This window comes from Chionomys nivalis, chromosome 2, assembly GCF_950005125.1.
Source record: "Chionomys nivalis chromosome 2, mChiNiv1.1, whole genome shotgun sequence".
NCBI lineage: Eukaryota > Metazoa > Chordata > Mammalia > Rodentia > Cricetidae > Chionomys > Chionomys nivalis.
In genome coordinates, this window is record NC_080087.1 from 77,278,493 (window position 1) to 77,297,964 (window position 19,472).

At 55.8% G+C, this 19,472-nt stretch overlaps 2 protein-coding genes across 12 annotated transcripts; both read left to right on the forward strand.

The window, feature by feature from the left end:
- Window positions 1–1,244: 1,244 nt before the first annotated feature.
- On the forward strand, window positions 1,245–8,951 carry Dmwd (DM1 locus, WD repeat containing). 6 transcript variants are annotated; one of them, XR_009056683.1, is made up of 7 exons: window positions 1,246–1,778; window positions 3,183–3,365; window positions 5,219–6,478; window positions 7,102–7,176; window positions 7,411–7,779; window positions 8,090–8,175; window positions 8,286–8,951. XR_009056683.1 is itself a non-coding variant. In XM_057762180.1 (5 exons), exons 1-5 carry the CDS (start codon window positions 1,347–1,349, stop codon window positions 8,093–8,095), a joined length of 1,956 nt encoding a protein of 651 aa, XP_057618163.1. In that variant the 5' UTR covers window positions 1,245–1,346; the 3' UTR covers window positions 8,096–8,951. The 6 variants fall into 6 exon arrangements, 2 of the variants coding, with proteins under 2 accessions (XP_057618163.1, XP_057618162.1); XR_009056684.1 differs by lacking the exon at window positions 7,411–7,779 and having other exon boundaries at window positions 1,245–1,778; XR_009056682.1 differs by having other exon boundaries at window positions 8,090–8,951.
- Window positions 8,952–9,013: 62 nt separating this feature from the next.
- On the forward strand, window positions 9,014–19,274 carry Dmpk (DM1 protein kinase). 6 transcript variants are annotated; one of them, XM_057759491.1, is made up of 15 exons: window positions 9,014–9,332; window positions 11,147–11,238; window positions 11,474–11,557; window positions 11,631–11,726; window positions 12,001–12,149; window positions 12,341–12,434; window positions 12,642–12,848; window positions 13,154–13,417; window positions 14,088–14,173; window positions 16,416–16,527; window positions 17,210–17,367; window positions 17,449–17,546; window positions 17,708–17,754; window positions 18,041–18,130; window positions 18,440–19,274. In XM_057759491.1, exons 1-15 carry the CDS (start codon window positions 9,173–9,175, stop codon window positions 18,578–18,580), a joined length of 1,878 nt encoding a protein of 625 aa, XP_057615474.1. In that variant the 5' UTR covers window positions 9,014–9,172; the 3' UTR covers window positions 18,581–19,274. The 6 variants fall into 6 exon arrangements, with proteins under 6 accessions (XP_057615474.1, XP_057615465.1, XP_057615488.1 ...); XM_057759482.1 differs by having other exon boundaries at window positions 18,045–18,130; XM_057759505.1 differs by having other exon boundaries at window positions 13,154–13,402.
- The last annotated feature ends 198 nt before the right edge of the window (window positions 19,275–19,472 follow it).

A 19,472-nucleotide genomic window follows, 5' to 3' on the forward strand; every position in this document is an offset into this window, starting at 1 on the left:
GGCTTTCCCAGTTCTAGCAAAGTTGTTACAGGTTTGCTCAGGGTTAGCGCATGCTGCAGCTCTGCTCTTCTGGGGGTTTCATCAAGGAAAGCGTTACCATTCTGCTCGCTCCAGTGAAAGTGTCACACCGCACAACAACCCTCGCTCACGAAGGAAGGATCCAGGAGGGTGACGGCCTCTAGGGTAAGAAGCCGCAACAAACTGGACAGGGTTCAGAGCTTATATAGTTAGGATCTCCTGCCTAGGGCATGGTGCCTCCCACAGTGGAGGTTTAGGGGGTGCACTTTTCCAGGGTGCCTTGGGATTGTGTGTTTCTAGGCTAATTCTGGGGCAAGTTCAGGGGTGGTTGGGATTTTGTGCTCAGGGATTGGTGGGATTCTGCCACCCGGGGGTCAAGTCAGAGGCAGAGTGTTCTTTCCTTGGCCCCTTTTACCCTATAGACAGTCCCTCATTGAGACTGTCTTCCAAGTGATTCTAAGTAGTGTCAAATTGACAAGGCTGACCTCTCTCACGAAAAACAAAGCCAAGAAAAAGGTGGGCTGAGCCAGATAGTTCACAGGAGGGTTTTTCTTCACTCCTCCAGCAGCAGGGGACCACAATGAGGAAGGGAAGGGCTTTAGGCTGCCAGGTGACAACGCAGGGCAGAGAAGTAAGTCATTGAGCCTCAAATGAAACAAGGAGCTGGGTGTGGTGTCTCAGGCCTGAAAGCCAAGCACTTCTGGAGACTGAGGCGAAAAGGATTGGGTCACGTTTGAGGACAGCCTGGGCTCTAAGTGTGAGACAAAACCAAGGTCAGCGAGATGGCTCAGCGGGTCAAGGGTCTTACTGCTAAGCGTGAGGATCTGATTCCGATCCCTAGGACCAACACGGTGGGAGGGGACTTGACTCCCTCTGACCTCTACATTGCGCTTGACTACGCAAAAACACAAAAATAAATAAATGCAGTAATTTTTTTAATTAATAAAAAGGCAAAAAAAAAACCCGCCTGGAGTCAGCTGTAACAACACAAGGATTCTGAATAGCACTTGAGGTTTCAACGTTGCTAGGCAAACGGCTCCTAGGGCGCTGTTGTTAGGGCCAAGCGTTCCTAGCGGCCACGCCCTGTAGCCAACCACTCGCCCGAGTCTGTCGCGTCGACCACGCCCTTATCATCACCCCGCCCACAGCCCCAGCACCGTTACCTCAGCAACGGTCCCGGCTCCGCCCACCTTCGGTTCCGGGTGCCAATCGTAGAGGCGTCACCCAGACGACGACCCTACCCCTTCCGGCACTAGGTCCGCAACTTCCGGCTGGGGGGTCCGGCGGCTGGCGGTGGGGCTGCGGCGGGGTCCCGGTGGGCGGCCAAGATGGCGGCGGGCGGCGCGGAGGGCGGCGCGGGCCCCAGCGCCGCCATGGGCGACTGCGCTGAGATCAAGTCGCAGTTTCGCACTCGCGAGGGCTTCTACAAGCTGCTTCCCGGCGACGCGACACGCAGGTCGGCTCCAGCCTCCGCCCAGACCCCGGCGCCGCCGCAGCCCCCTCAGCCCCCGCCCGGACCTGCCGCAGCCTCAGGGCCTGGCGCCGCGGGCCCTGCGTCGTCCCCGCCGCCCGCCGGCCCCGGACCGGGGCCCGCGCTGCCCGCCGTCCGCCTCAGCCTGGTGCGCCTTGGCGAGCCCGATGGCGCCGGGGAGCCGCCCTCCACGCCCTCGGGACTGGGTGCGGGAGGAGACCGCGTCTGCTTCAACCTGGGCCGCGAGCTTTACTTCTACCCCGGATGCTGCCGCCGCGGGAGCCAACGGGTGAGTGCTCCGATTCGTGGGGTGCCGAGAGCATCTGGGTCCCCGGAGTGACAGAAGGCATCCGCGGTTGGGCATCCCAGGGGAGCCTGGTTCCTGGAGCTAATGGAGTCTGAGAGGTTCCAGGCGAATCTTCGCGTGTGTGGTGGGGGGGTTCGTGGAGGTGGTGAGTGAGCGTTCTGGACGGGTTGGAGCTTCTGAGAGGAGATGGGGGGCGGGGTTACGGATTCCAAGGGGCAGACATTGTGCAGGCGATGGGGAATCCAAAGAGGATGCAGGCCCAGGGGAGATGGGGAACGGAGAAATACTGCATTCTTGGCGTGTTGGAGGGAGTCTGGAGACTTGTGTCAGGCATTTGTAAGTGATAAAGGTACGAGTCTTACAGGTAAAAAAGGCAGGGAGGACTGGGGGTGTAGCTTAGGGGTCGGTGAACAAAGCAACAGGTGAATGAGACCCTAAAGAATACGTTGTCTAGATAGTGAGGCTTTGGAGGAAGTGAAGGGAGTTCGGAGTTGATGGAGTTCCTGGCAGGGGACATCCCCAGGTGTGGCAGACATCTCTAAAGCCATTGAGTCCCAGAAGGGTAAGGGTGATGGAAAGAGAGAGAGGTGGGGTTCCTGAGAGCCCAGGGGTGATTGTGTACCTAAAATAATGAGGGACCATCGTGATGATTGAGCAGTGTCTGAACTACGATGAGGGTCCTGAAGTTTAGGAACTCCAAATGGGAAGAAATGAAGCTTCGGAGATGGCTCTGTGGATGAAATGCGTGCTTTGAAAGCATGAGGACAGGAGTTTGGATCCCGGTACCCCATGTAGAAGGGTGCAGCTGTATATGTCTGCAGCCCCAATTCAGGGCTCACTGGCAGCCAGCCTAACTGAACTGGTGAGCTCCAGGTTCAGTGAGAGACCTGTGTCAAATGTTAGCTGGAAAACCACAGAGAAAGATGCTAAATGTTGACCTCTGACCTCTCGCCCATGTGTGTAATGCATACACATGTATACAGGTATATACTACATGTACAAAAAAATTGAAAACCTAGGATATTGGAATTTTTGAGTCCTTGGGTTTTGGAATTTTGTTCTAAGTCCCCTGGAGTTGTCCTGAGGTGGTGGCTGGAAAGACCGGAAAAGAATCAGCTCCAGGCTCTTAGGGACTCTGAACCCTGAGGCTGTGAGCAGCAGTAACCCTAAATTACACCTTCCAAGGGTCTGTTGTCTTTATTGGGTGGCGTGCAAGTGAGCATGTGTGTGCCGTCCTTCTAGGTTTGAGCCCCCTCCAGTCTGTGGTTGCCTGCCCCTCCCTCGAGGTTAACCTTGCTTCCCCTTGGTGGTTTCCCCCGACCTCAGCTTCCTCTTCCGTCCTCTCCCTGCTCTAACCCGCTAACTCGTCTTTTCCCATGGCTCAAGTCCATTGACCTCAACAAGCCCATTGACAAGCGGATCTACAAGGGGACCCAGCCCACCTGCCACGACTTCAACCAGTTTACAGCGGCCACAGAGACCATTTCCTTGCTGGTGGGCTTCTCTGCTGGCCAGGTGCAGTACCTAGACCTCATCAAGAAGGACACCAGCAAGCTCTTCAATGAAGAGGTGATGGAGGACATGCACTGCTCCCTTCTTGTTTATCTACCCACCCACTCACTAAGCTGCCTGCAGACAGAATAGGCCTGAGAGGGGCAGGATGAGGGAGAGAGTAACGAGTGACAGACAGCTGCTGATGGTGTCATTATTAAAATGTCCCGGTCCTCTACTGTGCCAGCCCTCTGCTGAAAGAAGGTTTTACTTCTTACGTTTTCACCCATGGATGGATAAGAAAGTATAGTACCCATCTCACAGATTGGAAGACTGAGGGTCATAGGCAGTTGGAACTTTCTTGATGTTCTTGCTGACTTCAAATTCTGAGCTCTTTGGGCTTTGGAGTCTGGTCCGTGCTGTATCATTGACTTACTCTGTGGTTTGGGGAGAGTGATCTGTTGTCTGAGCAGATAGTTTTCTTTTGCAAAGTAGGATCTGTGTCCCTTCTCACAGGACTATAGAAACTCATTCATAAGGACTGCTCAGTTGGACTAACTTAGCTTAAAAGGAAATGCCAGGAGATGACCTTAGCAAGCCGGCAGGGAGGGCCTTTGTACTCTGGTTGTGCTGTCTCTGTCCAGGGCAGGCGGGCCACAAATGTTCTTAGATGAGCAAATGACTGGAGGGAGTGAGGGAGCGGAGAAGCCCCACGCTGATTGGATTAAGAATGCACTCACCCATTCACAGAACCACGGTCCCCTCGGGTCCCCTCCTGTGCAGGCCGCTAGCCAGGAGCAGCTCAGCCAGCACATGGAAGGCCCGCCCTAGCCACACTTTTAGGCTGGGAGACAAACTGCAGATTCATCAGGTGTCAGCCAGGAGCTGCCACTCAAGTGAAGCCTAAAGAAGGCCGGCCTCCAGGGAAGGACATTTCATAGAGAGAGTGGGTCAGGCCTTGTAGCACAGGTCTGTTATTGCCGTTATTTGGGAGGCTGAGGCAGGAGGATCAGAAGTTCAAGGTCTGCCTAGGCTCAAGAGTAGAAGGAACAGCTTAAATAAACTCCCCCAGGCAGAATGGCCATTGACTTTGTGACTAGGGTAGCAGTTGAGGGAGAGAAGACAGAAGGTGCATTCTGGGAAGGAGCAGGAGGTGTTGACCAGGGTTGGCCTGGAAAGCCATAGAAGGACCTTGCCCTCCTCATCAATAGGAGCCAGAGAAGTGTCCCCTACATACCCTTCTGTCCCTGAACCATAGGGCTGGTGACTTTCTCAGCCCTGAGTGGGGCGCAGCTTGGTCCCAGGAGAGGAGTTGGGTCATCACAGTGCCTGCCCCAAGCTGTAGGGCTTCTCACAGGGCAGCACTAGAATTTTACTAATTTACTCATCTCAAATTTACTAATCTCAGGCCACCGAGAAAGTGACAGCTATGAGTGTCTGAGGCCAACAGGGAAACAGGTGGTGGCAGTGGGACCTGGGTGGTTGGGGTGGGCACACTTTGCCGCAGCTTTTGTTGGAAGCAAGACTTGATTGGGAAAAGGAGAGATGCCTGGAGGGGTTTGATAGGTGCAGCCGAAAGGGTGAGGCTGCCATCATTTTGTGCGGGGCATTGCTCGGGCTGTGTCCTTTGGATACTGTGCCAACTGCTGGGACTAGTACTAGGGACCCTTTCTTGGGGGAAACTGGCATTCTGGGATCTGTATGCTGACACTGAAGACAGATGCAACAGCTGAGTGGCTAGAGGATAATCCTTTGATAGGCAGTACGTGGAGGCACTGTGGAGTCCTCACAGGTGACTTTCTTCCCTGTGTCCCTGTGATATCTGGCAGTCTGTCTCAGTCAGTGGGGGAGCTGGGGTTCAGGATATAGGACACAATCCATCAGAAGTAATCACCACCCTCAAACCCACCTGTCATTCATTCCCTTTCCAGCGGCTGATTGACAAGACCAAGGTGACTTATCTGAAGTGGCTGCCTGAGTCTGAGAGTCTATTCCTCGCATCTCATGCCAGTGGCCACCTGTACCTCTACAATGTCAGCCACCCCTGCGCCTCCACCCCACCCCAGTATAGCCTGTTGAAGCAGGGTGAGGGCTTTGCTGTCTATGCAGCTAAAAGCAAGGCACCCCGCAATCCACTGGCCAAGTGGGCGGTGGGTGAGGGACCCCTCAATGAGTTTGCATTCTCGCCCGATGGCCGACACCTAGCCTGTGTCAGCCAGGATGGCTGCCTCCGTGTCTTCCACTTTGACAGCATGCTTCTTCGTGGCCTCATGAAGAGCTACTTTGGGGGTCTGCTGTGTGTGTGCTGGAGCCCTGATGGCCGTTATGTGGTGACGGGAGGGGAAGATGACCTGGTTACTGTGTGGTCCTTCACGGAGGGTCGTGTAGTGGCTCGAGGTCATGGCCACAAGTCCTGGGTCAATGCTGTGGCCTTTGATCCCTACACCACGCGAGCAGAGGAAGCAACATCGGCCAGTGGTGATGGGGATCCCAGTGGTGAGGAGGAAGAGCCTGAAGCCAACAACTCAGACACAGGAGCTCCACTGTCCCCACTACCCAAGGCTGGCTCCATCACCTACCGCTTTGGCTCAGCTGGCCAGGACACACAGTTCTGCCTGTGGGACCTCACAGAGGACGTGATCTCCCCTCATCCCTCTCTGGCCCGTACCCGCACCCTCCCAGGCACACCTGGGGCCACCCCACCAGCCTCTGGTAGCTCTCGGGCCGGAGAGACATGCACAGGCCCCCTGCCCCGCTCCCTGTCGCGCTCCAACAGCCTCCCACACCCAGCTGGTGGTGGCAAAGCTGGTGGGCCTAGTGCGGCAATGGAGCCCGGCACACCATTCAGCATTGGCCGCTTCGCCACGCTGACCCTGCAGGAGAGGCGGGACCGAGGGGCTGAAAAGGAACACAAGCGCTACCACAGCCTAGGGAACATCAGCCGTGGGGGCAGTGGGAGCAATAGCAGCAACGACAAGCTCAGTGGCCCCGCTCCCCGTAGTCGCTTGGACCCAGCCAAGGTGCTGGGCACAGCACTGTGCCCTCGAATTCATGAGGTCCCATTACTGGAGCCGCTCGTGTGCAAGAAGATCGCTCAGGAGCGCCTGACTGTGCTGCTGTTCCTGGAGGACTGTATCATCACTGCCTGCCAGGAGGGCCTCATCTGCACCTGGGCTCGGCCAGGCAAGGCGGTGAGTCCACCCACCCTGGGCAGGACCCTCTCATCCTGCTCCCCTCTGAGTCATGGGCCTCCTGGATGCCAGGCATCAGTCAGCAGAGAGGTCAGGTGTAGGAGACAGTGGTGGGGCCCACAGCCCCATGTGAAGAACCTCTGATGGCCCATCTGGCCCCCCCTTAGCACTTAACACTCAAGGCAGAACCTATTTTTATGGGAAATCTGCATTTTAAATGGTGAAACTTTATTTTGGGGCTGACACTATTGGGCTGAGATTGAACCGAGGGCCTGGCTTCTGACCTGCCTCTTTTTCTCCATTTCTGAGCTAAAGGCCTGGATGGGAATCACAGGGTCTCAGGCCTGCACTTGTGCTTGGTGTGTGATCCTGGTCACTGTGCCTTGCAGATGGGCTATGTGGTGGTTGTGCTCTTAGTTGGTGAGATGAAAACCTGGCACTGGTCTGTCTTGGTTCTTTAGCATGTGGGCTCAGCATCTGGGACCCCACCCTGCCTTCAGTCCCTCAGAAGCATGTGGAATGTTAGAGTCCAGAAGCCTTAAAAGTCAGAGCAGCCTCAGCGAAGGCAGGATGGTAGGAATTGGCGAATGTGAACTCTAAAAGAAACCCCTCTGTCTCCCTAGTTTACAGATGAGGAGACCGAGGCCCAGACAGGGGAAGCAAGTTGGCCCAGGTCACCCAGCAAGTCAGTGGTAGAGGTAGGACCAATCCCCAAGCTGGAAGTGGGCCCCAGTCTCTCCTTCTCCGCTGTCCTATCTTGTCTGCCCAGAATCTCCTGGGGCAGGGAAGGCTGCTGAGCTGTTGTTCCTAGCCAGGATGTCAGCTCTAGGACTGGGAGCCAGGGGGCCCCCATCGGATGCCCCCCCCCCCAACCCCAGCACTGGCAGAAGCCTAGGTGTTGTCTAATCCAGCCTCCCTTTCATCCTCCCCAGGGCATCTCCTCCCAACCAGGCAACTCCCCCAGTGGCACTGTGGTGTGAAGCTGTGGATGTTCCATGCCCCCAGCCTCCTAGCCATAATCCTCCCTGCTGACCTCAAGGATCCCTGTATTAACAAGACTAATCATGTCGGAAGGACTTCTGCAAACCCCACCCTGTCCAAGTGCTGGGGATTCCCCTAGACTGGCCCAGCCATGGGGTTGTAGAGGCCTGTGTGCCTCAGCCCTGGCTTCTGCCCACTGCCAAGTACAATGACCTGTCCTCTGAAGCATCAGTGTTAACCCACATCCCTGTCTCAGCATGTGACTGGTCACTCCTGGGAGAGACTCCACCCACAACAGCCCAACTCCACAGTGCCCCTGGGTGAGAGGACTGGGGGGTGTCCCCTGCCAGCCCACACCCCATCCCTCGCTGTGGTTTGTGCTTTTGAAGAGTGTTAAATTATGGAAGCCCCCAGGGCCCTCCTTGTCCCCCCCTGGACCTCTTATTTATACTAAAGTCTTTGTTTGCACAGTGTCTCTGTTCCCTGGGGCATGTGTGTGTGTCTGTCTGTCTGTCTGTGTCCGTCCCTGCACAGGGTTATCTCTGTTCCCTGGGATGTGTTGGGGGTGGGGCCTGGGGGCTGTGCTCTGACCAAAGGAAGGCCAATTTACTCTGCCTCCCCATCCCCTAGCCCTGAGCAGAGTCCTTTGGAAGAAGAACCCCTGAGCCCCAGAGTCAAGAGACTGAGGTGGCCCCTTCCTGCTAGGTCCTTCAGAGGTGCTGAAACTTGTTTTAAAGTGTCGGGACTATCCACGCATGCTCTTCTGGGAGGAGGGGAGGATGCTGGGAACTGAGCTGTGCCTCATCTTCTGGACATGTCTTTGCAGCCTGGTGCCCCTGGCCCTTGAAGTGCCAGCTGCTGGAGGCCATGATTTCCTCCCCAGAGAACTGGCCACCCTAGAAAGACACTAACATGTCTCCTGGCTGGCTGTCTAAATGGCTCCACCCCCAACCCCCAAAATGTTTCTGTCTCTAATCCTAGCCTGGGCAGGAATGTGGCTGCCCCGGCCTGTGGCCAGGGAGCTATTTTGGGGTCTCTCTCACTTGGGGAGGGCCTGGCTCCACCACTTGTCTCCCCCAGGCTTGGGCCAGCAGGTCACCCCTGGCCCTGGTGGCTGGCTAGGTTCCCTCCTGATCTCCCTTCCACCTCCTGCCAAAAAAGGGGGGGCGTGTAATACAGCAGGCACAGGAACTAAATTTAACTGTCCCAAAGTCGGAATCCATTGCTGAGTCACGAAGAAGCTGCCCCTGGCCTCTGCCCCCCTCCCCCGTGGGCCTAGGCATCAGCCCCTTTCTCCACCCCTCCCAGCTCTGAATTTAGATTGGCACTTCTGAGCACTGACACCTCACACCTGTAACTCCCTCTGCTCTACCCTTTTGTGGGTGGGTAGGGGCTTGGGGGGGGCATCTGTGGAGTACTACTCTATCCTTTGACATTGGGCATCAAAGAGTTTTGAGGGGCCCTGAAAGAAAGGAGTTGGGGTGTTGGCTTAGGAGGGGTTAAAGCTGGGAGGCGGGAGGGGGGCTGGGCCAAGGGGTGGGGAAAAGAGGAGGAGGCCTCAGCCTTAGAACTGGCCAGAGGGACCCAAGGGATAGTCAGGGACAGGCAGACATGCAGCCAGGGTCCTGGGGCCTGGACGGGGGTAGCCAGGCCCCGTGACAGGAAGACCCCGAGCTCCGGCCCGGGGAGGGGCCATGGTGCTGCCTGCCCAACATGTCAGCCGAGGTGCGGCTGAGGCAGCTCCAGCAGCTGGTGCTGGACCCCGGCTTCCTGGGGCTGGAGCCCCTGCTCGACCTTCTCCTGGGCGTCCACCAGGAGCTGGGCGCCTCCCACCTAGCCCAGGACAAGTATGTGGCCGACTTCTTGCAGTGGGGTGAGTATGGGCAGGAGGCATGGGGTGGAGGGGCAAGGCAGAAGTGGGTCTACAGGGCAGGAACTGGCTGTGGAGGGCAGGAGGTCTTCCTGTCGGGACTCAAGCAGAGTTCAGGCCTTGATCCCAAGCTCCCCTGCTGGGGCAGACTAGGGTCAGTGGAGGCCAGCCATGACTCAGCCAGTGCAGGCTAGGGTGGGCACAACCTGCTGCCTTCTCTGCACCCACAAAGGGGCCTGTTAGCTTTCTCTTATAGGACCCTCACCCTCCAAAATAATCTTTACAGCCCTCCCTGGTTTCCCAGAGTGTGTGTGTGGGGGGAGCGTAGGGCAGCTGCCAGGGTGCGTCCCGTAGGCAGGTGTTTGGCGTCTGCCTCCCCAGCTGCCCTGACAGGTGTCCAGGAGCTGTGAGGGCACAGTGACTCACAGAGGCCCTGGGGGAGAACCAGCCCGGCAGACAGGCGCCACCCAGCATCCTTTATGTCCCCCAAATTAAGGAGGAACACTTTCAGCTTTGGAGTGTGTCTTGGACCCTCCTGGACCGGGCTGCCCAGACTGGGGATCCCATTTGGCTTTCTGCCTGCTTTCGTGGTTCTAGCTCAAGGCCTCTAGTTCCCCCCACAACTTAAATGCCCTTCTGCAAAGGTCTTCTGAGGCCTAGTAGATGGGCTTGGACCTTATCTGCCCTGCTCCACATCAGCCAGAGTACAGGCTTACCCCAGCCTCCTTACAAATAACGCTGTTTTGTTGCTCTGTGCCCATCATTAAGGGTCCTGCTCTTGGTCGTTGTCCTGTATGCCCATGTCTATGGCCCCAGCTCATTCTCCTCTCCTCCCCCATTTCATAGATGGAAAGGTGGAGGCCATGGGCTAGGCCACTAAGCCTATGGAGGACTTTTCTTCTCTGCAGCCCTTGGGGACTCCTTCAACCTCCCTTTTTGCAGAGGATGGGGCAGGGCTGGTAGGGGGTAAACTGAGAACGGGTGGGGGTGGGGGTCTGGCCCACTGGAAAGGAGCAGTCCTTTTGTGGCCCGAGCAGCATCCCGTGGGCCCCTCCCCTCCCCTGCCAGGCCTGGGCGGGGGAGGGGGCCTGGGTTCCCGCTGCCTTAAAAGGGCTCAATGCCTTGGCTCTCTCCTCCCAACCCCCCCCAGCCTTGGCCCTGGCTGTGTCCTCTCTGACGGCCCACTTTACCCGAGCCCCTCTCTTCTCCATGACCCACCATCTCCCTCTTTTCTACACTCATTCCTCCTTCATCCTTACTCTCAGTCCTGACCACTTCCCAAAGGAGGCCTGGTCTCTCTCTGCCCCCTGTCCCCTAGTTGCCAGTCTCTGACCTGGCTGTCTTCCCCTCCTATTGAAGCACCCTAGTGCAGGACCTTATCTTCTGGAACTTTGGCTGTAAGAAGGCTCTCCTACTCACTTTGGAGACCAAGAATGCTTCTAGCAGTGTCTAGGATGCTGGTGGACTGTGCCCTCCCCCACTCCAGGCTCTACTAAAGTTTCCCAAGTGCAGTCCTCACACTGGCTGTGCTAGACACCACTGCCTTTTGAGGCCATGGTGCAAGACATTAAATGAGAATCTCAAGGGACCTGACTGAGCACCCTAACGTCACATGGGTTTGGGCTTCCCTCCCTCTGCCTCCCTTTTGGCCCTACAGTCCTGTGGAAACAGTTCTGGGCCCCCAAACATCACAGAGGTTTTGGAAGCAGAACCCTAAAACCAACCTAAGGGGCAGAGGAAAGAGGAGACTGAGGGTACCACCCTTGCCTCTAGTGTTCTGGTGACTTTTGGCTCTTCCTCCCTCCACCCCCACCCAGTGGATCCCATTGCAGCAAGGCTTAAGGAGGTCCGACTGCAGAGGGATGACTTTGAGATTCTGAAGGTGATCGGGCGAGGGGCATTCAGTGAGGTAAGTCTTGAGGGGCCCGAAAGTGGAGCTTTACTTGAGGTGGGTGGGGCATAGCCTTAAAAATTGATGAATGAGCTTGAACCTGAGGCTGGGGTGGAGGCGGGGTTGGGGGGGGGTCAGTGGGTGTTGTACGTGGGGGCGTGGCTAAGGCTGGGTGGAGATAAGGGTGGAGTCCTATCTGAGTGAGCCTTGCTGTTTTCCCTGCCACCTCTGCTATCACCTGTTCTGCCTTTAGGTAGCGGTGGTGAAGATGAAACAGACAGGCCAGGTGTATGCCATGAAGATTATGAATAAGTGGGACATGCTGAAGAGAGGCGAGGTGAGGACCAGGGCTGGGGGAGGCGCCCTTATCTCTCCAGCTCACCTTCTGCAGCATCGCTCCTGCCTCACAGGTGTCGTGCTTCCGGGAAGAAAGGGATGTATTGGTGAAAGGGGACCGGCGCTGGATCACGCAGCTGCACTTTGCCTTCCAGGATGAGAACTACCTGGTGAGCTCTGGGCCCGGGTGACCAGGAAGGAATGACAGATACACCACCTCAAGTCAAGAAAGCTGAAGTAGGGAGAGCAGCCGTAGGCCGGGGGCGGGTAGGAATATGTCTCAGGAAGAAGAGGGACCTTTCTTGAGAAAAGAGGTGATGTCTGGTTTGGCCTTGGTTCGGATCTCTGGGGCACTCTATCACAGTGGAGGGCTCTATGCTTGGGGATGGGGTGTCTCAGGGAGTCTTGGGGGCAACCAACCCCCTGTGACACGCCTGCTCCCAGTACCTGGTCATGGAATACTACGTGGGCGGGGACCTGCTAACGCTGCTGAGCAAGTTTGGGGAGAGGATCCCCGCCGAGATGGCGCGCTTCTACCTGGCCGAGATTGTCATGGCCATAGACTCGGTGCACCGGCTGGGCTACGTGCACAGGTGGGCGTGGCAGGGCTCTTGGAGGGTTAGCAGAGTTTGTGTGGGAAGGAAGGGTACCTTGAGGTCAGATCCCATTGGGGGCAGGAATGGGGTCTAGAATTGTAGAATCCCTGCTGGGGTGGAACTGGACCGAGCCTGATGGGACCCAGGAGTGCAGTCTTTCAAGCACCTCCTTCCTTGTCTGTGCACAGGGACATCAAACCAGATAACATTTTGCTGGACCGGTGTGGGCACATCCGTCTGGCCGACTTTGGGTCCTGCCTCAAACTCCAGCCTGATGGAAAGGTACGATGGGAAGAGCCTGGTGAAACTCCCCACCAGTTAGGGACCAGAAGGTGCAGGAGGCGAGGTTGGGTTGGAGAGCTGAAGAGTGGAGCTTGGGTAAGGACTGGGCTGGATGTGGAGCAAGAAAGGAGCTTTACTGGGGACATCCTGTGCTCCAGATTGTACAGTCAGGGGAAGGGCTTAAGCATTCAGGTCTGGTTGGCACAGGTGAGGTCGCTGGTGGCTGTGGGCACCCCGGACTACCTGTCTCCTGAGATTCTGCAGGCTGTTGGCGGAGGGCCTGGGGCAGGTAGCTACGGGCCTGAGTGTGACTGGTGGGCGCTGGGCGTGTTCGCCTATGAAATGTTCTACGGGCAGACACCCTTCTACGCCGACTCCACGGCTGAGACATATGCCAAGATTGTGCATTACAAGGTGAGCATGGGAGCCATGTGGGGTGCCTGGCATGATGGCACATGCTCCCCCAGGCTTTTTTTTTTTTTAAAGATATTTATATAAGTATGTATAAGTTTAAGCTGCTTGTATGTCTGTGCACTATGTAAGTGCTCACGAAAGTCAGAGGGCATGTGGTTCCCTGGAAGTGGAGACAGACTTGTGTGCTGCCATGTGGGTGCCTGGAAATAGAACCTTGATATCTCTGCTGGAACAACCAGTGCTCTTACCCAAAGAGGCAGCTCTTCAACCCAGGATTGACTCGCTTTTCTCTGCTTTCTGAACAGGAACACCTGTCTCTGCCTCTGGCCGACACGGGTGTCCCTGAGGAAGCTCAAGATCTCATTCGGGGCCTGCTGTGCCCTGCGGAGATAAGGCTAGGCCGAGGTGGGGCAGGTGATTTCCAGAAGCACCCTTTCTTCTGTGGCCTTGATTGGGAGGTTCTCCGAGACAGTGTACCCCCCTTTACACCAGACTTCGAGGGTGCCACGGACACATGCAACTTCGATGTGGTAGAGGACCGGCTCACTGCCATGGTGAGCGGGGGCGGGGTACGTACCTGTATTCCTGAGTGGTTAAGGGGACTTCCCTAACCCCCTCATAAAATTGGGATGATCAGCTAGGTGTGATGGCTCACACCTTTAATCCCAGGGCTTCAGAAGCAGAGGCAGGTAGATCTCTGATGGATCAAGGCCAACATGGTCTACATCATGAGTTCCAGGCCAGTCAGGGCTACATAGTGAGACCTCCCCCTTGAAAAATAAAACAACGGAGTGACCACCTTCTTTGGTCCCACATCGTTACCTAGAGCACTGCAATTTGCCCACTCAGGCTTGAGGACACACAGGTGACCAGTTCTCCAGACAGTGAGGTCTCACTGTTAGCAAGGCTAAAATGGACCCGGCCTGGAAGGTGCTGAAGAGCTTCTTGGAGGAGACTGAGCTGAGGCCCCAAAGGATTCCAGGAGAGGCAGGAGATCCTCTCTCAGGCTAGTGCTCTCTCAGCATTAGATTCAACAAGCTCTAGGTGGCCCACTGCAGTAGAGAAAAGTGTGGTGTGGGCCAAGGCCCAACAAGAAGCAACAAGATAGAAGAGAAAATGATAGAAGGGACCCCTTAACTCATGGGGTTGGCTTAATGGGGACAGTCATGCTATGATTAGAGAGGGGTGAGGGGGCCAACCCTGACAATTGTTGACCACAGCCCTCCACCTCTTCCATAGGAGACACTATCGGACATGCAGGAGGACATGCCACTTGGGGTCCACCTGCCTTTCGTGGGTTACTCCTACTCTTGCATGGCCCTCAGGTGAGTGTGATTGCCGACTGGCTATGTGTGTGAAGGCTCACCTCAGTCAGTCAGTTCGAAGGATCAGTCTTGAAACCAAAGTTTCTTAGGAACTGTCTTAGTTAGGGTTTCTGTCGCTGTGATGAAACACCATGACCAAGTGCAGGTTGGGGAGGAAAGGGTTTATTTGGCTTCCACTTCACATCACTGTACATCACTGAAGGAAGTCAGGGCAGGAACTCAAATAGGGCAGGAACCTGGAGGCTGGAGCTGTTGCAGAGGCCGTGGAGGGTGCTGCTTACTGGCTTGCTCTACCAACAGTGGGCTGGATCCTCGCCCATCAATGAAGCTTGATGGTTTTAGGTTGGTGGGTTTTTGTTTTTGTTGGTTTTTTTGAGACAGGGTTTCTCTGAGTAGCCCTGGCTGTCCTGGAACTCACTCTGTAGACTAGGCTGGGCTTGAACTGAGAGATTCGCCTGCCTTTGCCTCCCGAGTGCTGAGATTAAAGATGTGTGCCACCACTGCTTGGAGGCATTTTCTTAATTGAGGCTCCCTCCTCTTTGATGACGTCAGCTTGTATCAAGTTGACATAAGACTAGCCTGTACAGGAACACATACTTTGTTTTGTTTTGCTTTTTTGAGACCAGTCCCTCTGGCTTTCCTGGCCATATGTACTTCAGCATTTCAGTTCAGTTGTATAACCCAAAAATCTATTCTCAGCCTTCCAGAATCTTCCAGCTATTGACTTTTATGTTTCTAAGATATGTCATAGGACCCAGGTTCTTAGGAAACAGGCCTGGAATCTGACAGTTTATTTTAAGAACATTAACTTATTGGAGTACATAACAATAAAACAACTTTTAAGTTTTTAAAGTTTTTTGTCTTCTTTTCTAAGGCAGGATCTTGTTCATACAGCCTAAGCTGGCCTTAGAGTGCTATGATTATGAGCATGTACCACCATGCCTGGTCGGTAAAGCCTTTTCAAAGCATTCATTCATTATGCTGGGTGTGGTGGCACAAACTTGTAATTCCAGCACTTAGAGTAGAGGCAGGAGGATCAGAAGTTCAAGACCATTCTGGACTATATAGTGAGTCTAATACCAGCCTGAGCTACAAGAAACAAAAGATAGACAGACAGCATCCACTATTGCTAGGCAGGGTGTCTTATCCTGGAGCCCCACCATCAAGGAGGCCAGCCTGGGCTACAGAGTGAGAACTTGTCTTGAAATACCAGAAATAAATTCATTATTGGTCAGGCATATGGTGGCACACATGTGGTGCCAGTACTGGGGGAGTGGAGGTAGGAGAGTCACAAGGTCAAGGCCAACCTGGTACAGTACGGTAAATACTTGGTCTCAAAAACAAAACAAAAAATCAGTTATTCAGGACTAGGAGCATGGCCGTGTACGGGAGAGCATCCCCAGCTCTGGGGGAGTGCTTGCCTAGCATGCTCAGATCCTGGGTTTTGACCTCAGCACTGTGGAAAGGATGCATGGTGGGTAACACCTGTCATCCAAGCACCAGGGAGGAGACGACAGGAAGATCAAAAGTTCACAGTCATCATTAGCTATAGCAAGTTCCAGGCCAGCCTAAGCTACATGAGCTCTTGTCTCAAAAGAAAGACAAAGATTTAAGAAGTACTAAAGATAATAATAATAAATCCTTAAAGAAAAAAAAAACCTATTCAGGCATGGCACATGCCTTTAATCCCAGCACTTGGGAGGCAGAAATGGGCAATCTTGAGTTTGAGGCCAGCATGGTCTACAGAGTGAGTTCCAGGACAACCGGGGCTACGCAGAGAAACCCTGTCTTAACAACAAGAGAGATCTTAACTCTCGTGTATGATTTCCTGGTGTAATCTGCATTGCCACAAAATGACAAATGAATAGGCCACTTCTCAGGAGTAAACTGGGAAGCAGGAGCACTTAGAGGAAGCTTGTACAGGTGATTACCATCGGGCATGTCCCAGACAGGCACAGCTAACTAAGAACAGCCTATGTCTTGATCTGCAAGCAGCTTCTATCCCACACTGGGTAGAAGAGGATACAGACCACCCTCTGTAGAGCTATACTGCTCAGTCAGCCAGCAAGGTAGCCAAGAGGCAGAGGTCCGTCAGCAGAGGCTTTGTTAGGCAGAGGAGGTGCTGTCAACTAGCCCTGGCAGGCTGCCCTGCTCCTCCTTGAGCCATGGGGTCTTGGAAGCCTGGCCTGCCCACAGGCTAGGGAGCCCCAGATCCTGTTTGGCAGCATTTTCCTCTTCTCAGAGACAGTGAGGTCCTGGACCCCACCCCTATGGAACTGGAGGCCCTGCAGTTGCCTGAGGCAGACTTGCAAGTGCTCAGCTTGGAGCCACCAGTGCCCCCACCCAATCAAGTGGTGAGTAGACAGAGGAGAGGGCTGACCAAGAACCTGCAGAGAGAAGGGCAGAGCTTGCTGGGTGGGTGCACCTGCTGAGCCAAGCGCTGCAGTTTACAGGACATTGCAGTGGCCCCTGGCAGGCTGCTGCTTCAGTAAGACCCAGCAGCATGCCCTAGCTACTCAGGAAGAACAGGCGGAAGGATCCCAAAGTCAAGGCTTGCTTGTGTTATGCAATGAGACCCTGTCTTCGAGTGAAAAATAACAGAACTAGGGAATCTGCAGCTCAGAGGTAGATGCTACCCGAGCCCCGGTGTGGGGTCGGAAAGCAACACCAACCAGGGCTGGAAGGGAGGGACTGCTGATCACCTGGAGGAGGCTGAGTTAGGGGTCCTTATCAGTCGGAAAAATGAGACCAGAGCTCACCAGGTGGGATGCTGTTTCTTAAAGCTACAGGTGGTAGGTGGCCTTGGAAGGAGGAGGGGAGGTTGTAGAGAGCAGGCCAGAGACAAACTCGGGAGGCCTGTGGGTAAAGCCAGGTTTGTCTGAAGCACTGTGGGATTGGGAGGGACACAATCAAGTTCTGATGCCAGCCCTTCAGTGCCCGTGTTGACTGTCCCAGAAGCTACTAGGTTACCAGAGAGAAGGCCAGGTGTGCAGGACTGAGCCCAGTGGTGGTCCCAAACTCGATCCCCACCTACAGGTGGAAGTGGCCGGCCCAGCAGCTGTCCCTGCAGCAGAGGCTGAGACCGTCGTAACACTGCGGGAGCTCCAGGAAGCCCTGGAGGAGGAGGTTCTCACCCGGCAGAGCCTGAGCCGCGAGCTGGAAGCCATCCGCACTGCCAACCAGAACTTCTCCAGGTTGGAGTCAGAGTGCGGGGTGCCAGCAACCTTCCCAGTCCTTCACCCTATGGGCTGGCTTACCTTCCTGTCTTCCTGCAGCCAATTGCAGGAGGCCGAGGTCCGGAACCGAGACCTGGAGGCTCACGTTCGGCAGCTGCAAGAGCGGATGGAGATGCTGCAGCCTCCGGGAGCCCCAGGCGAGTCCCTCACACACCCCAGGCCAGGAGGGCACCGGGTGAAGATGGGGGCGTGCTGGGTGTGTGGACACTTGGGACAGGGGAGGGTCCCAGGCTGGGGCACGCCGAGCCACCGCCCTTTTCCGCCCTCCACGCTCCATACACCTCTCTTCTCCTTCCAGCTGTCATGGGGGTCCCCAGTCCCTGGGCCATGGATCCACCTTCCCATGTAAGACCCCTTTCTTCCCCATCCCCACTCAGATCTGCTACCCACAGCCCATCTCCCCGTCCACATTAGGGCTCGCTCTCTTCGGGGGCTCCAGAAGGAAGATACCCTTCACTCAGTCTGCCATCTACCAGCTCTCCCTTTTTCAGGCCCTTTGCCAAATCTTCCCCAAAGGAATTTCCTAGATTCCCGTTCTTGCCTTGACTCCCTATACTGCCTCTTGTCCTGCTGCTGAAGGCGGCCGGCCGGGCTGGGCTCCGATCGGGTCACCTGTCCCTTCTCTCTCCAGCTAGATGGCCCCCTGGCCGTGGCTCTGGGCCAATGCCCGCTGGTGGGGCCAGGCCCCGTGCACCGCCGTCACCTGCTGCTCCCTGCCAGGGTATGTCCCAAGTCCTCCCGTCTCGGGCTTTCGCCTCGCTCCGCCCACTGAGTTTCATCACCGCTTTGCTGTGCCTCTGTGGAGCTCGGCCCACCGCAGGGAGGGAGGGTGATCGGGCGGCCAATCGACACAAGCCGCTACCAAGTAGCCAATGATGAGTTCTGAAGGGAGCTCAGGCTTGCGAGCAGTCAACTGTAACTGAGGGTTGTGGGGCATCAGGGATGCGCTCAGAGGATTCTTGGCCCATCTATGGGTACAGGCTGGGCTGCTCCCTGGAGCCAGTTGCTAATCCTGCCCTCTTGCCTGCAGGTCCTTAGGTCTGGCCTATCCGAGGCGCGTTGCCTGCTCCTGTTCGCCGTTGCTCTGGCTGCTGCCGCCACACTGGGCTGCACTGGGTTGGTGGCCTATGCCCCAATCTGGTGTTTCCCGGGAGCCACCTTCGCCCCCTGAACCCTAAGACTCCAAGCCATCTTTTCATCTAGGCCCCCTTGGAAACCCGGGTGACCTGGGAACGGCCCAGAGCGTCTCTGTGCCCATCCTCCCTCCCCCTCCAGCCACCCCACTCTACACTCCTGTGAGCCTGGGCCCCCACCCGGCTCCGCTCCTGTGATCCGGGCCTGCCCCCTGGCGGCTGGGGAGGGAGGAGCAGGACCCGGTTCCTGCAGGGCAGGCGGCTTGAATGCTGCCGCTGCTGCCAGGACATTCGCCGACCACTTTACTCAGGCCCGACGTGGATAGGCAAACGGCTCAGCCCATCCGATTTCACTTTTCACGCTTCCAGCCACTGGTCACAAACCATAAATCCTTGTTTATGAGCCCCTGATCTCTGGGGAGGTCCCAGTCCCATAGCAAACGATCAGCACAACCTCTACCAGCTTTCATGGGAGCCTCTGGCTTTGGACAGCCCCGCTCCTAGGGATGCTGCGACGACCCCTTCCTCACATATGCTGCCGTTGGAGACACTGCTGCACACCCCCTCCCCCAAGGCAGTGTGGGTATTTATTGACCTTGTCCTCTGACTCACTGACAGACTCCGGGACCCACGTTTTGGATGCACTGAGATTCTACATTCCTCGGTATTTATTGTCTGTCCCCACCTATGAACCCACCCCCGACCCTTGCGAATAAAATACTTTCTGGTCTGCCCTAAGCTCCGCGAAGTCACTGCTGTGGGAAGGAAGCCCCCCGGTAGGCCAATAGAGAGGCCCGTAGACACAACCAATAGCTTGATTCGGAGCTATTGGGACGCAAAGCGAACGAATCGGGATGAAGGGCGGAGCTTAGGCATCCAGCCAGTAGGAGAGGAGCAACAAGCCACCCGAGATAACACCGCCCCCGCCCA